Source organism: Pungitius pungitius, chromosome 5 (genome assembly GCF_949316345.1).
Source record: "Pungitius pungitius chromosome 5, fPunPun2.1, whole genome shotgun sequence".
NCBI lineage: Eukaryota > Metazoa > Chordata > Actinopteri > Perciformes > Gasterosteidae > Pungitius > Pungitius pungitius.
Window position 1 is genome coordinate 12,292,007 of NC_084904.1, and position 17,282 is coordinate 12,309,288.

Consider the following 17,282-nt stretch of genomic DNA (forward strand, 5'->3'; position numbering starts at 1 on the left):
TTCAAAGTTGCTTTATTGACATGATGATAAAAAAATACAATAGTACAGAATAATGTTAAAATGTTAAAATAACATTAATATAACATTACAACTTGTATACAATGATGACATGTTATGTATATATTTGGAATTACATACAAACAAAAACATGGCGGCCATTTGATGTCCTTCAGGTTGTGTCATGCCAATACATGTTAATACATATCAGGCTGTAATATACTGTAGGTATTGTCTCCTTCAAGGACATCTACATTTAGAGAGGTAATTAGGCTCTTTAAAACTTGGAAATAGGAAGGTGAATATATTCAAAAACATTTAATGATTCCATTCCAAGTGCACCCCTGTCACACAATCACCTGGGGAACCATATGACATTCATCTTTTCCATATAAACTGCAAGCACCAAGTTGTGGCAGAGGTTTTGTACTGTGTCCAACAGACATTAGAACATCAGCCTGCAACAGACAGCTGGCCTTTGAATCTGGGAGGTCAGGAACAGAACAGCAAGTTCATTTACATACACGTTAAATGAACTCTGATTCTGATACAAACACCTCTTCTCTGGCGGAAGTGTCCAGGTGGTTCCGTCTCCATTTTTGAAAGCATGTCTATTTTATTTTTACACTAACATTTTGTATTTTATACCACCATTTTGTATTTTATACCACCATAATTAGCTCTTCATGCTAATTATCAATTTGAATTTCTCTGTCATCTTTTTATGTCTCCTACTGCAGACATGCAGAATTAAACAGAATCAGCAACAGTGACCTCGGTTAGATCACTGTGTCTGACATCTTCAGTACCAAGCAGTTTGACCGCGGGGGGATGGCTTTTGACACGTGTCTCTTCATCTTTATCGTCCGATGCCTCACCTGCGCTTCTCTGTTCTTCCAATCTCTCAAGTTTTTGCCTCAGTTGGTCTTTCTCGTTCACCATCATCTCTTCTTTGACATGTTTCTGCTCCTCCTCACTTTCCATCCTCTCCTTGTCAGCCATTTGTATTTTCTCCTGCTTCTTCAGCTTCCAGTAGTAGCGCAGGTTTTTCTCGGGGTAGGTGACTTTGGCCAGTGGCAGCTTGTAGATCCTGCTGATTCCCGTGGTTAAGAGGAGGAAAGTGAGAGCAGAGAGACAGAAAGGCCAAGTGCAGGATGGCAGCCCAAACTGGAGATGACAAAAAAAAAACACCCGTTGTAGAAGAAACTATTTTTTATTAGGGGCTGATAGGAAATCACAAGTGAGAAAACCCTTACCGTTGACATGATGTTAGCAATGGCTGAGCCGAGGTACGCGCAGAAGAAAGCTGCTCAAGAGAAGGAGAGAGATGCTGTGAGATGACGTTCGTGCTCAGAACTCTCTGCCAATATTGCACATGTCATGATGTCCTCCTTTCATGAAGAGTGTTTGAATGGGTACTAACCGCACGCGATGGCAAGGAGATGCACCTGCCAGGTGAGAGCGTAAAACATTCCTCCGATGGCAATGCAGGCTAACACACAGTTGTATCCCCAGAGGCCAAAGTAAATGTCTCCAAAGGGGGCTGCCAAGGCCAAACCTACAAAATATTGAATCACAGCAATCAAATAAATGCAGAGGTAGGCTTCAGCTTGGATAATTTTTATAAAAGATGACCCTCCTTGTAATTTTGCACGGAATTTGTGGGTATTTCATCTTGTGGTTGGAACATATTGATTGTGGCTTGAATTCATTCTGAAAGTACGCAAGGAAGCAAAGTAAGTTGTCTTTAAGCCGAGGGACAGAAACACTTTTCCATTCGCCTGCTGAGGTGTTGTCCTCTCACCTGAAACCATGCCCACGGCAGATCCCAGGACGGCATGAGCGCAGGTGATAGGGGAGGAGATGAACAGTGAGATAATGAAGATTCCTCCGGTCCACGGGTTGTCACAGCCGTAGACCTGGCCGACTCCCACAGGCACCGACATGAACAGCTTAAGGTAAACACAAAACCGGTTGCATTATTCTGAACGGGAGGTGTTTCCATTCATTTTGTGTTACTAAACCAGATATATTTTGAAAGGAGAGCTGTAGGAACACATCCCGGCCTGTCACTGACCCGGGACACGTCGATGTCAGCCCAGGTGATGTTGGGCAGCTCCGTGCGCGGCTGAATGAGGACTTGGGGGAAGTAGTGGTTGTAGTGGCCAGTGGCAACTATGTGGAGACACACCAGGATGTTGAAGGGCAGCGTGAACACTGGCAGATCCCATCGACTGTTAATGGATGCCAGGGCACTGGACACGATCGGACTACAAACACAAAAAAATGTAATCCTTATTGAACTCATATTAATAAAATGTGTGTATGTGTGCACATTTCTTATTAAATTCACACACTGTATCATATTAAACTCCATCAGTCTAGTTGCTCACCACATCATGGACAGGAAGATGTTTGGGAGCATGAGCCACCAGTACCAGTCTCCTTTGTCGGAGAACACCGCCATCAGCAGACCCACCAGGATGCCGTTGTAACCATAGAGCCCCGAGGCTATTGCACCCCTGATAGAAAGGTCAATTAAATCGATTAATTCAGAAATGTGTAAAAACGTTTATACAGTAACATATATTTAAGATTTCATGTATTAACATGTGTAGTATCAGTTTGTTCACACCTGTTCTGTTGCAGAATGAGGGCAGAAATGGTGGCAAAGAGGGTGCCCACAAAGCCGTTGAGAGCCCACCAGTAGTTTTGCAGGATGAGACCAGCAAAAATGATGAGGCCGCTTAGAGGGTTGTTGACAAACATCACCTGAGCAGCTCCACGCAGAACCCAGTCCAGCAACTGCAGCAGGAAAAACTGCCCTGGAGGATGGAGAGAAGGAGCACACAGACAGCATTGAATGCTGAGCAAGCTGTCGTTGTTTAGCTGATAAATAACGACAGCGGGTACATTTGTGACAAAAAGCTATTGTCTAACATTAACTGTATGAACAACAGGTCTGTCAACCAGTAGTAGGTGTCTTCACAGGGAACATTGTTGGTCTAAACTTTATGGCCCTGTTTTAAGTTAATGATGTAATTATAAGTTAGTCAGTTACACATAAAAATCCTGGACTGCATTATTGGATCGTAAATCAAATGACTTCTTAAATGATCTCCTCTGTTCCGTCACATGACAAAGAAGCATATCCTTGCCAATGAACAAAGAATGCTAGGAGGTTTTGAAGCGGCGTTGCGTGACGTCAGTGTAGGAATTTAGCTTTTGTATTCAGCCTTTGTGTTGGCCAGGAGAGCAGTAAGCAAAAAACTCACTTTCCATCCATTTTCCAAACACCTTCATGTCTCCAGAGAAATAAGAGAGTCCTTTGAGGAAGCAGGCCCTGGCCCTCTGCTGGTTCCTTGGCCCCGGCTGCTCGGGGTCTTTGTCCACTGGGGAGTCGTCACGCTCAGTCGGCGGGTCGGGGTTCGCCATCAGGGGCTGGAGCTCCTGCAGACATCATTTTTTGGTCGTACATTTATTAGAGAAACTCATTCCAAGGCCATTTGAAGCATGTGAAATACACACGGAACGTGCGTGTGTAAACTGTGAACATTGACTTACAGTGAATGCTGCAGCACGAGAGGAGCAGGCAGGAGGAGTAGAACAGATGATTTCCTGGTGAATATCCTGAGAGGAGAGCAGAAAGGTTTTCACTCGGCAGCACATTAAGTCTTCATCACGGCTTATTATAAAACCACAGAAATACATCTATTTGTGTAGTATTTAAAAAAGAAATAAATGTTAAACGACCATTATGAATTCTGATTATCATTAGGCACATGCTTTATTTACTGCATAAAATACGCTTCCATGGCTACAAACGCTAGTCAAGGGATTGAGTTAATTTATTTTATGCATGAAATGCAATGCTTTTAAATGGGAATAATATACCAACCATAATTTGATGTCTATTATATTTAAATATTAGTTTATAAATTCAAATAGTTAGATATTCATTAAAGTTTAATAATTCTTTAAAGCCCTGCTAAACTTTAAAAAACAACCAAAAAGTGATCCTACCTTTGCGCTGTGCGTGCCAGGCATGAAGCCCAAAGTAGAGACGGACCAGCGGTGCCAGGGAGGTTCCCACTGACAGCTTTTATAGCAATGGAGATATCTCAACCTCCCATCCATCACTGTCTAAAGCACTGACTCTCAAACTGGAGGGTGCCCCGCCTAGGTAGGTGTGGGGGGGTAAAGGAGAGAAGCAGAGAGAGAGAGAGAGAGAGAGAGAGAGAAAGAGAGAGTAAAAGATTAGAGATAAATAATTGCACAATGTGCCACGCTGGACAGATTTGTTACTAGTAAAGCGCAAATATCAATATATTCCTACATCATCAAAAGAGGGCCTGACAGAAAAGTTTTATTGAGGTCTAGCTAAAAACCCAAAAAGCCAAATTCATTAAAAAGTAAAAATATTTTTGAATGGTATCTTCAAACTGGAGCATGCAACAAAGCACACCAACCACACAAATGCTACTTCAATTGTCCTTTAACTGACTATATTCCAGTTTCAGTGCTCCCTCTCAACCAATGGCTCTCAAACTCCTTTTGTCACAACCCACTTTAAAGGAAGAAAAATGTCCAACCCCCTCAGCCCAATGTTGAAATAACGTTTTGTGACTCCTTCATCTGTTTTTTCAATCAATGAAAAAAAAACTTTCAAGTAAACCAGATTGTTCCATCAGACAAGAACAAATAAATATACAATCATCTTGTTAAAACAATGCAAATATAGTTCTGCAAAAATTAAGAAATATTTGACAGGAAATAGTTTATTGTTGATGTAATTAACCTGTTTTGCACTGAATATCTTTTCAAGATAATTTGTGAAAAACAAATCAAGTTAAAATCATTTGCAATAAAAGGTTTAACCCGGCATATCTTTTAAAACAGCAATGTGCAACCTGTGCAAAACAAAAATGTGTGAAGGTATGAACCCTCTCATACTGATAAAAATCATTTAATCAGTATTAATGGCTGCAGTGAGCCTGGTTTCAACTACAAATCTTTTCATGAACAGGATTGCAGGCTTGACACGCCCCTCAAATCATGCTCAACGTGAGCTTGCATTGGTATTTTTTTTACAGAGAGGCAACAGCAGTTTGTGTACTTTTGTAAAATGAAAACGTATCAAAAGTTCTTGAAAAAGTTTTGAATTTCTCCATGGGCCCCCCTGTAATGGCAGTGCGACCCACATGAGGGTCGGGCCCCACAGTTGGAGGAACACTGCTCTAAACTGAGCTTTTTTTGTCCTCCAAGCGTGTGATGCACAAAAAAGTTGATGGTGACATAAGAACCATTTTTGGCATTTTAAAAATGTCACCGTAAATCCTTCATGGTACCTTTATCAGCCGTTGCGTGAGAGAATGTTCCTGAATGTTCTCCATCCGCAGATATTTAACCGGTCTGTCTAGTTACCTGGAGCAGTTATTGATTGAACTAACTGTTTAACCTTCACCTGTCTTCCTGCTGAGTCACGTGACATACTGCAGTGGTATGTGTTTCTTGACAAGAAATAAGCATGAGTGGAAAACCATTTGAGCGCATCTGAGCACACAACATTGGTAAAGTTTACATGCCAAATGCTTGGATATCTCTGTTGCCAGGATAACAGGCTCATACATAGACCATTTAATCTGCCTTGTTCAAGGGAGCTCGGCACATGAGATCTCCATTGTTGATTCTCTGCAATTGTTGTGCATTCGGTTTGACTATAAATATCTCAACACTTGAGACCATAACAAATGTGATTGCGACTTTTTGATTTGCTTCCAGCTTCCTGGGAGTTGTGTAGGCTTTATGTCAGACACAGAGATTTGAGGAAATCTGAGCCCTGATTTGTTGAATATCTACTTGAGCATCAGATTAGGTGTGTAGGTTGACAGGGACATCTAGTGGAGAAATGGCAAATCTGCAGTGTTTTTTGCTGCCTCTCCTCGTGATCACTTGACCTGTCGACCTCGCACTGGTTCAAACCAACAGATTCCTCTGGATCCATTTGTCTGCAAGGAACCTCTTCACCACGGACTGACAGGGTTTTCTCCTGTAGATAACACAACCACGCTTGTGAAATTAAATTAGTTCAAACTGCATGAAGGATTAGACATTTGGAGAGATCTTTAGAGAATAGAGAAAGGCAGCAATTCTGTGTTTTCATGCAGCTAACTGATCTGGTGTAAAAGTGAGCCCCTATGTGTTTGTTTCTATGCATGTATGTGTGTGTGTGTGTGTGTGTGTGTGTGTGCGTGTGTGTGTGTGTGTGTGTGATGGGGTGGTGGGTTGGGAAGGGGGCTCTCTGGTCTCTGCCAGAGTCTATGGAACCTGATACTTGATGACTCTCCATCACAAGAATGTGAGTTTCCTTCTCTCGGAGCATCTGGCGTGACGCCCGACCACATCCCTTATGTGTGTGTGTTTGTGTGAGTGCGTTGTTACTATTTGCCCCTTTTTCAGAATGAGCGGCCTCTCTTAGCGCATTGAGAAATTCTTTGTATGGTGGTTGTCTGATTTGTTTTCTTAGTTGTCTGCTACCATCCCTGTCACATTCATCACAAATGTGTTGCTTCCAGCCGATGAGCTAATTATCATTATTATCTGGAACATTTTTAAAAACATTTTTGGAGAATTTGAATAGAGTGACAATAAGTTTGGGTATGTTTTTTCATCAATCGCGCATGCCAGGAACATCTATAACGTGCTATAAATCAACCATTTGAAAACAATACTTTCATGGATTCCTGAACATCAACTACTTAAAGCTCAGTCTTCTTATGATAGCATATATGATTTTGAATGTGCTCATACAAACCACTTTTCAATTGATATATTGATATATTATTGGGTCGTTAGAAATACACCTGAACCTCTGAGTCTCCTAGCAATGCTGGAGTGGCCCATACATGGATGTATGAAGAGAAGGGACTATATTGTTAATTTTGATACTGCCAAATATAAACAGGAAAGCAACCTTTACCCAGCATGCCATTCAGTTTATTAACAGGGTTGGGGTCAGGTTTATACAGGACACAGTTTACAGAGGCGCTCAATAACAAAGATGATGCATTGCATCCTCTGTCGATGGTTTAAAATGGTCTTGTGAACATGGATGAATGCAGATCGGGTTGTATTTGCGTAACGTATTTCGACTTACAATATATTGACATTTTTTGCTAACATTAATATTTACTCAGCTTACAACTCTTAAATTGCTAGCCAGAGTGTTTGAGAATGTTAGTCGGCAGAAAAAGACAATGTTATGCTTTGTGTTGAACAGAGTTCACCATCTCCTTATTTGTCTGCATGAAGAAAAGCCATTTCATTGTGTGAGCATGTGGATGGTGAAAAACACGTTGTATGTTTCCTTGGGTTACAATCGAGGGATGTTTCCTGTCAAAATCGGTGTTTATGTTCCCTCCAATCCCAGCTAATGGACTCAACCTGCTGCTGCTCTCCTACAGGGACGGGCCAGTGGATCTCAAGGACTCGTAACCCGCACGGCTCCTCAGCGGCACTCCTGTGATGTTTGAAGTTCACCGGGTCAATGACAAAATTAAAGATCATATAAACAGAGACTCCTCCCGATTTAGTGAGATCCGATGATTAATAAGATATGACCAAAGTTGGTGGTTTCACTCAGCAGACTTGAGACTTAAACTTTTTTTCAACCTTTTACCATCAACTCTACACATAATCAAACATCTATGTGTGTGTGTGTGTGTGTGTGTGTGAAACAGGATAGGAAGCGAGTGAGCAGGTATGAGTGAAGACAAAAGCTCACTTGTTCACAGAGGTGCTTTATCCTCATTACACTCCTCATTTGTTTACACTGCTAACTCTTTCTCTCCCTCCATCTCTCTTTCTCTGCTGACACGTTCATTCAGCACACAATCTGTAATCAGTGTTTATACTACTCTCGCTCATGACATGAGTTGTTACTGTAAATTGGTCCGTACGCCGTTTTGGGGGAAACGCAGGCTTACAAACCATTCCCCTCTGAATCAATGAGCAGCAGGGCGAGGAAAAGTCCACAGGCACCTTATGGAAGATGATTAGCAGGGCAAAGGAGTGGAAGTGTGTGTTTGGTGGTGATGAGTTACACCAGTTGGTGGCAGGGAGGTGTGAGAGAGGGTTAACTGTAACGACCACTGCAATGCAGAACTCAAATCAAACCGTCAGAGAAAATGGAAGTTGAAAAGAAAGATAAAGAGACCAAAAGAGGGAGAAGGGAAGAAAGAGGGAGAGCAAAGGAGAGCAAGAGACAGAAAGTAATTGGTTCTATGATGGCTTCCAGCTGAATGGCACCCAGCCAGGGACCAACTCTGCATGACACGCACACACACAGACACACACACATCAGGTCGCTGGTGCAACATTAACATAAGATCTTGGTATTTTCTGACATTGTGTGCTAGTGACTGATTCATGGTCGGTTGCTAAACGTAAATATTCCATCTTGTGATTGGAATAATGTTCGTTACTTCCAATAATTTCGAAAAAAGTAAAGCAAATACAAATGCGTGTCCATATTTACTGTGCGTGTCCATATTTACTGTGGATATTAGCGCATAAATGCTTTTTATTCAAGCTAAGCTCTGCAGCTTGAGACATTACAACAGCTCTCAAGGTGCAGAAGACTGGGGACAAAAAAGACATGCATCGTTACCACGTACACCACCCATGTATTTAATATCCCACAACTGCAATTAAAACATTATCCGATTTAGCATGAGCTGAAGCTCAGCTGGAGACTTCAAACGTTTGTCATATACTGCACATGGGCAGATGTGAACAGTCTGTTGGTGATATGTGTATGTGTGTGTGTGTGTGTGTGTGTGTGTGTGTGTGTGTGTGTTGTCGGCTGCATAATGTGGTAGCTGTTTGAAAGATGATAAACTATCAAGTTTCCCTTCGAGGGAAGCAACAGAATGTCACTCAAAATGAATAGCTCACACACTCACACAGAGACACACGCTCATAAAGACCGCACATTGTGACAAAACCGCAATCCGGAAAGCTATTATAGATACTAAATAGTGGAAACGTGGTTAATAAATAGATAATCAATCAAAATGAATTATGATCGTGGAAACAGAAATACATATACTATTAGAGTATATACTTTCAAATCACAGAAATTCTGCCCTATTCTGTCAGAAAACACATGCAAGCAACAACAAGTTATGTCTATACATGATTAAGACTCAGGCAGGCCTATATGAATATATCAAGTGAAGAAAAAGGTCTAATAAATGCATATTATTAGAATGAATACTTCCAATAATATGTATGATTTGGGCATTACCAATTACAACATTATACAATATTCAACATTACCAATTCAAGATTTATACACACAAAATCTTCCATGATGTGGGTGAGTTTAACTGAGATATTTATCACGACTGAGATAGTGGTATAAATGTGTCGTCCTATTCAAGAACTCATTTTCTGTTCTAAAGTAAATCTCTGAAGGATTTCTCTCTAATTGAAACTGAACACGTTGCTCTTTACTCCCTCTGCTAGTTATGGGCTCTTCAGTAATACTGTAACTCCTAAAACAAGGCTTTCACGGCTAATCGTGGTTTTGACTCAGTAAAGCTGTCTGCTGTTTGACATTCTCACAGCTTTTCCCTCTTTTCCTCCAACCCCGAGTTGCCTGGAGGCTTTATCCACCAAGTCAAAACATTGGCAGCTTCACTGTTTAAATCCTTTCTGAAAACTGACTTTCCGCCGCCGCGGCTCATGCTCATCTGTTTTAATGTGGCCGTGACCAAGAGAATAATGTTATTAGATCTAAGTAAAGCCGAGAGCGTTGTTTGGATCATATAGACCTTGATGAGGGCTGGATGGAGCAAGTGAATGTATCTTCATGGCGAGCCAAATTTTTGCTCCCTGCCTCTCCCTCTCTTGCATTGATGGACGTCCAGCGCTCGGCTCTCAAGCAGATGGTAGGGGCATTAGGACGGGGAGCTCCAGAAACCAGAGAAGTAAAATTATTATCTCTGACATTTCAATGCAGCCTCTAGTCCAAGCTTCCACGAGAGCTTCCAAATCCATTTAAGCTTATCGAGGCCCCCTCTTCACACGGCTTATCCTCCTCGAGGCTCCTCCTTTTTGAACCCCCTGGATCTCTGCTCGTCAAAATCACCTCAAACAATTTACAGTGTGTAGAACGCCTCCGCCACACAAAGACACTGTCATGTAATGACATTTAAACCCTCAGATACGGACTGCAAATGGCTCTATCCATTTCCCTCTGAATTAATGCTCTCAGCAGGAGACGGGACAAATCCCAGGCACTGGCCCGCTGAATTAGCGTTGCCGGAGTCGACCGTGGTCTTCCCTTTCGCTTTTAGTATAAGCAGTTATCCGAATAACACGTGAGAGTCTTATTATGCATGCTACTAAATTACTAATATTTAATGAGACCCAAATTGAACCTTCTAATGGCTCTTTATTAGACTAACAAGCTGTGCCCCAGTGTGCAGACGGCGTGTGCGAGTGCATGTGAGAGCAGCGGTGAAGCGCTAATTAAGCTGTCGGATTGTGCGGCAGATTGGGCAGACCCCCTGCAGAGGGTACGGCCTCAGTAGGCAAACAGGCCTCAGCCCTCAGTCAGCCAACCAAAATACATCTGAGCCCGCCACTAGCCCCGCAATAACATCAGCGCTCACTACACCCAAGTAGCTTGAGTCCGGTGAGGACGGATCAGATGTCCTGCCAGAGCCAACAGCAGACTGCTGCTGGACCCGCGGGAGGCTTGACAGAGATTTTAACTTCAGCTGAAGGGGAGATTTTTTTTCACCCACTTCTCTCTGCCCACATAATTATGTCCATATAAGTGTATGTGTTATGCATTGAGCATGCACACACACACACACACGTCCACATGCATAAATGCTTAAACACAGAAACTGGTGTCAGAGATTAAAAAAAGGACAAAGTTTTCAAAGAACACAAGGCTACACTAAGTTGTGTGTGTGTGTGTGTTTTCGGATGTAGTTACCCCACCACAAAAGAATGGAAAATCTAGCCTTGGCTGTCCATAAATAACAGTTGAAACTACTTTAAAAGATATGATTGGGCACATGTTAAAATAATTATTAGTTAAGTCGATTTCTCTTCCTGTCTTTGGATCCCCCCCCCCCACACACACACACACGCACACAAACACACACACACACTGACTGTTGTCAGTTTACATAAATTAACAAGGTAAGTTCTGTCTTTTCCTTCCACTGTAGGTTTTGTGAGTCTAACCAGGGTTTAAATCAACGAATGAACGAGGTTGCTGCACATTTCCCACCATACAAATAACACATGTTTGATGTGTCTCTACTGGATTTCGGGGATTTTCACTCAGGGTGGCCACATATTCTGATCTGCATTTGTTACAGCAACACAAAGGCAACGCAGAGCTGTTTCTCCCCCTCAAAGTGAAGCAACGAACAAACCACAAACAAGTAAAAGATCGTTTGCACCTTCGAGTGATTTGTTAGAACGAGACTATTTGAACTGAAATCCCATCCCGGGCCTCGTGCATGTACAAACGTGCACGACCTGTGTGCGCCTGCAGCTGGTCCTGGGGGACGTCCGGCTGCTCTCCCAGGCTCTTAAAATGGCCGCCTGGAGGCACGGAGGAATAGGGCTCCTTTCATTAACGCTACACCTTTGATTAATCTGAGCAAATCTGTTCCCCATCCAATGGCTGACAGCTCTGTGGCCGAGGCAGGGACCCCAACACACTCACGCACGCACACACTCACGCAAACACTGTCCGCGAGTGTTGACACAGTCCAGATGTTGGCAGCTCTGTTCGAAATGAAAGCAGGGCAGCCGGCCAACAACCTGAACCACTCTGATATGTTTACAATAATACTGTTCTGGGACTCGGGAGAGACACACACACACACACATGTGCGTGCATACAGACACACACGCATTCATATATGCAGTGTGCGCACACACGCACCGCGCAGGAGAAATGGCGAAATGAACGAATGGAAAGCGAGCATACCACACGGGTGCAAAGGGGAACCAACTTGTGGTGTGGCAGAAGACGATAGAGAGAGTTTTGTGAGGCCAAGAGCAGAAGACAAAGCTGAAAATGGGACGAATCAGATCAAAAGAGAGGAGGGAATCATTATCATCATTGTTTTCATCTGTGTTTCCCCCTGCTGTGCCAGTCAGACGGAGAGAGGCAGGAGATGGAAAAAATAATGGTGTAGTTATGTAATGTGCTTTGCAGTATTGGAACTGAATATGACAAGAGAGAGAAAAAAGCCCCAGTGGTTCCTCACAGCGGGGCAGCAGAGGTCCGACTTTACCTACTCTTCTCCACAGCAGCCTACCGAGGCGTCGTTGACCTCTTGAAGAGTTTTTTTTTTTTTTTTTACCAAATATTTGACTCTGCCAGCAGTAGAGTTTAAATCTTTTTCGTTGCTTTTCAGGCCGTTCCACCTCGTTCATTATTGGTGTGAGCCTAAGTTATGTAAACACATTCATCACAAAGATCAAAAACATGAACATAAAGTTAAGATATTTCAGCTGCCTGAGGGGTTCTGAGCCCCCACGGAGACACTTCTGTTGACACACTAAAAGTATCAGCCCGGGTGTTGTTATCTAACGAAGGCCTGAGAATATTTTCTATATGTTGGCATGTAACCAAACCTCGTGAACATGCGTCTAATGAGCAGTCACTCAGCGTCAGTCTGTTGACTCTAATCACTCGTTTGTTCTCAGCACGCTTCCCTCGACTGTCACCGTGTGTCAAAACTTCGCTTGTACCTGACAGCTCAAAGCCTCACTCTTCTTCATTAAGTAGACACACACACACAGACACACATGCCAAACGCACACATTACGGCGTATCCTCGGCGCATCTGTTAAGAAATGTGAAGATATTTTGGGATTTCATCAGATAAACGGGGCATACAAGTTTGGTCATAGATAGCCTATTGATGCTGTTCAGTTCCTGGCTAAATCCAACAATCAGATAATATCAGCTTGTTGTGGCGGCATTTAGCCGAGGCGCAAGGATTAAAAAAAAGACTACATAAAAGAGTCTGATATAGAAGTAAATCCTTTCATCTGTTCTAACAAGAGCAAAGAGAGCTGGTCCTGACTGTTTGCCTCGTTAGGAGGACGCTTATATTCACACTCAGCTCCCCACCACATTTGTTTGAAGCCCTTTGAAATATGACACTCAACTGTATTATAATGGTAAATACTGAATAATGATTAGTTTACTGTAATAAAGGGTCATAAAAGGGAATCGGAAAACGGCTTGACGTCACACATACCTGCCCTTACAGAGAAACGCTAATATGCAAATTAAAAAAAAAACTCTTCAGTGGGGGAACGTGTCTTTCAGCATTCAAGTCACCCGCAGAAGCTTCAAGACTGGCCATCGTGTGTGTTTGCGTGTGTTTGTGTGAGAGAGAGAGAGAGAGAGAGAGAGAGAGAGAGAGAGAGAGAGAGACTAGTTATTGTCCTACCAGCATTGATTTTCATGGACAAAAGGAGATTTGCCATTTTGGGCTTGAAATACCAATTGCTGGCGTTAACGAAAAATCCACCAATAATTCTGAATTCTTTGCTCACATGGTAAAACACTGCTGCAATCCTGCCCAAAGAAAATGTAAATTCATATATTCTTTAAAAGGCTCTATGGATTGCTATATGATTAGATGTGGCCACTTTGTTCCCGATCTGGTCCAAATCCTCGTTGGAGAATACAAATAACTTCAGCTTCCTTTAGCACCAACATGAGGTTTACGTTTGCTTTTTTGAATAAAATTGATTGACAAGTACGTTTTAGTGCTGAATTCCATTCATTCGTGTTGTCACATTAAACCCCCCCCCCCCCCGTATTGTTTTGAAGTGCTCTTCACTACAGAGATTGAAACGCACGCCACTGCTCAAACATATGGGAGGAATTATTCTCACTGGGGAAGAGAGAGAGAGAGAAAGAGAGAGACAGGGGAGAATGTTTCCACAAACTGTTTAACTCCATAATTGAACGTAGCCTTTTATTTTTGCTGTTTTCGGCCTTTTGAAGCTACACTGCTCCATCCTATCGCTGAGCTGATGGTCGTGCAATGAAGTGTGGAGGAACAGTGCCGACCTCAGCAGAAAGACCCGTGGTTCTGCCTTCCAGCCCGATACCAGCTACACAGCAGACCAACAGCGCAGATCCAAACTAACCGAGGAGCTGAAATCCTTTTCAACACAGAGACGCTCCCTGTGCGTCACATAATCTCATCCACTAAGGGCTGTGTGTTCGCTACGGGGGTCCATTAATAAAATATGACTGTATCATATAATAGACTCTTCTGCCAAATTACAGCAGACAGAGAGACATCTTATTAGGTGGATTGAGGGGGGAGGTGTGTGTGTGTGTGTGTGTGTGTGTGTGTGTGTGTGTGTGTGTGTGAGATGGAGCCTGAGTATAGAGATTAAGTGGCTTACTCTCATCAAAAAGGCACATTACCTATGTGTTGGCATCATTAATAAGAGCCAATCTGCTAACAAAAGCTATAACTGTGACCAAGGAGAAGTGAACAATTACACTGTACTGCTGTGCACATTCAATCCCTTTTTTCCATTATGTCTCATCCCACCAGCACACAAATATAAGCACACAAATGCAGAGGTACATTTACACACATCCTCAAACACAAAGCAGGGCACCGCTCTAAATCCAAATCAAACTGCCATGAGTCACACTGTCACCGTGGTAACAGTGGCCAGCCTCATGCAGAACACATTCTGTCATATCACTGGTGTTTTTTTTTTTCCTTTTCCTCTATGCGGCACACGCAGACGTAGCCAACTTTAAGCCACAGTAAATCCTGCACTGATCTCTCAAGTGGATCGATGAATAAAGCACCGGAGTGTGTTGGTTTGACTGCTCGAGGTCATAGTTCAGATTGTTCATTCAAATTCATCATTCAAATCCTTAAAAGACCATCCTGCACCATCTCAAACTGGAAAAATGCATCTGTGTGGCCTAGCTGTCATCTTAAGTGCCTCAACTAGAGTTAGTGATGCCGCTCTCTGTTCTGTGGATGTGACTCGTGGGGTTTTGAGGGATTGGAGCTGCGCTGATACATTTCACCACAAGATGGTGTCTCCCATCACTGAGCTGTGGAGAAAGAGAGAGGACGGAGTTGCCTGCCGTATCCATCTTCATAAACACGAGCAATAGTCGTCCCTCTGAAAACAGCAGGAGAGACAGATAGGGCGCATGGCGGCTTACATGGCAGGTTTGCTGTCGTCCTGCAGGAATATCTCTGCAAAATGTATGACTCGTCAGTGGTTGGTGGTCTCTATGTCGTCGGCAGTAACTCATACATCCTGACTCAAAGATATACCTGAAGATAAAACAATTGGTTAAAATGATCCAGCATAAGCAGTGTCCCTTTTACATATTTTTTATAACGCGGTGATTGCAAAAAGAGACAGGAAGTATGGAGAGAAAGAGTCGGGGAATGACGTTTGGTAAATGACCTGATGATTAAACCTGCTCTGGGCGTTTGCTCTAATCACTCGGCTATCAGGTGCACGCGCACCGTGTCCCTCCTCAGAGTCTTCTTCCTGTATTCTGCGTTTTGCAGCATTTAGGAATCAAGCAGTCACTGTGAGGAGAAACATTATTCATTTTAATAAAAGGCGACTTTAGGATGACATTTTTGGCACATAAGTGCTGCACAGACACTTTCCGAGACTTCGTAGTGTTTGTGTGCTCCACACCTTGATGGAGACAAATTCCCTCAAATACAACTATGAGAGTTCACGGCAACTTCAGTTGGCTCTTTGCATGACAGGAACTATAGTTCTTCAGTATTTCCACAAACCGCTCCTCTTGTCTCCCATAATGTCCTACCAGGACATGTGCTGAGGCAAAAACACTGATTTACGGTTGATAAAGTGAGCAGGATTAAACGAGGAAGATTAAACAATTTGAGAGTGTAATAACTAAAGGCCCACCCACATCATCAATGATACACTTCAAAGCTCCCTCAGAAGGAGGCCCGTACTCCAGGCTGGCAGCGAGGGAATGCAGTCTGTTGTTAAATGTCGGTTGGCTGACAACGTTTTTTCATTACGTTTGGGCTTGTCTAGTTCGTTTTGCATGTGACTAGTCATGTGTCATGTGCTGGGGGGCGACGTATGGACACATTATGTAACGTAAAGGAGGTGCAGAAAACATAACGTAACCAACTTTTGTTTCCATCGAATCGTGCATATTTTTTAGGTGCACACAGTGTGACTTGCCCTCAACCCTAAATCCTACATTCCAGAGGAGGGACTGCTCCACTGAGCATTGGGAGGAAGATACTCCCTCCTTCAAAAGCAGGTTGTTTTACAACAGCAACAGGCTACAGCTGAGCACCTTAATTTATAAGCCCTGTCCTTCTCTTACATTCTGAGTACAAACCTCCACCACTACATTTCTATTACATTCTCTATATCAGAGCAATTATCCAGTTCTGCAAATATGTCCAATTTTATATTTAATTATGCTGATTATACTAGTTCTGCCTTGCAAAGATATGTGATCTTAAATGATAAGACTTTTAATAATATTGTTAGGCTATATAAAAGCTGAAAACCTTGAAAAATATTTGCACTTACATGGAGCGACAACAAGGCTTTTGGCAAATAGCTGGAATGGTTTGGATTCTCAACCTATTGGTGAAATATATTCTACCTTTCCTTGTTTTCTTTTTACATATATATGTGCTCTTTATATTTCATGGGATTGTTCACAATCCTTTTGTGTTTACCGGATACAAGAAGCTGAAGTAACTTCACACTAAAGCTGGTTAAAATCCACATTTATCACATCAAATTTCATCACGTTTCTCCCCTTGTAAGTGTACCTGCGGCTGAATAGTCCACCCTTCATGCGGCATGTGTTTCATTGTGATCACAGGTGATACATCTCATCCTCTCTCTTGTGCTGAATGTGAAGTGGGGCCATGCGGGGCTCATCTACAAGCATCATTACAGAGTGATTTGGGTGCAGCCCTGACTTCCATCAGAAGGGGGATTTTTTTCAGCATAGCACCGATAGTGCCATCGGTTCCATCAGCACCACTAGATACACTCACATTTGGGCAGCTCACCCTGCAACCATGGTAACAGAAGAATTTTACTAGTTGGCAGCAGCCAATAGTGGGGCACTTCCCACTCAGCGCCATCCAATAAGAGAGCTGCCTGCAGCCCAGCCCACATAGAGCAGACACTGATGGGCTAGTGCAAAGAGGATTCAG

General features: G+C 42.8%; 1 protein-coding gene across 1 annotated transcript; it reads right to left on the reverse strand.

The window, feature by feature from the left end:
* slc14a2 (solute carrier family 14 member 2) lies at positions 1-4,107 on the reverse strand. Its single transcript, XM_062562257.1, has 10 exons — positions 4,021-4,107; positions 3,562-3,627; positions 3,273-3,447; positions 2,633-2,822; positions 2,391-2,519; positions 2,075-2,267; positions 1,802-1,949; positions 1,421-1,555; positions 1,254-1,303; positions 1-1,164 (listed from the first exon to the last, which is right to left on the reverse strand). The coding sequence occupies exons 1-10, from the start codon at positions 4,042-4,044 to the stop codon at positions 748-750; spliced, it is 1,527 nt and encodes a 508-aa protein (XP_062418241.1). The 5' UTR covers positions 4,045-4,107; the 3' UTR covers positions 1-747.
* Between the last annotated feature and the right edge of the window lie 13,175 nt (positions 4,108-17,282).

What these genes read in the sequence shown, in the direction of transcription:
- slc14a2 (XM_062562257.1), bottom strand. Translation starts at nt 4,044, where the DNA reads ATGCCTGGCACGCACAGCGCAAAG. An exon ending in CTCATTCTGCAACAGAACAG is followed by an intron (nt 2,520 to 2,632) that starts GTGTGAACAAAC and finishes CCTTTCTATCAG; the next exon opens with GGGTGCAATAGCCTCGGGGC. An exon ending in TGCCGTGGGCATGGTTTCAG is followed by an intron (nt 1,556 to 1,801) that starts GTGAGAGGACAA and finishes AATATTTTGTAG; the next exon opens with GTTTGGCCTTGGCAGCCCCC.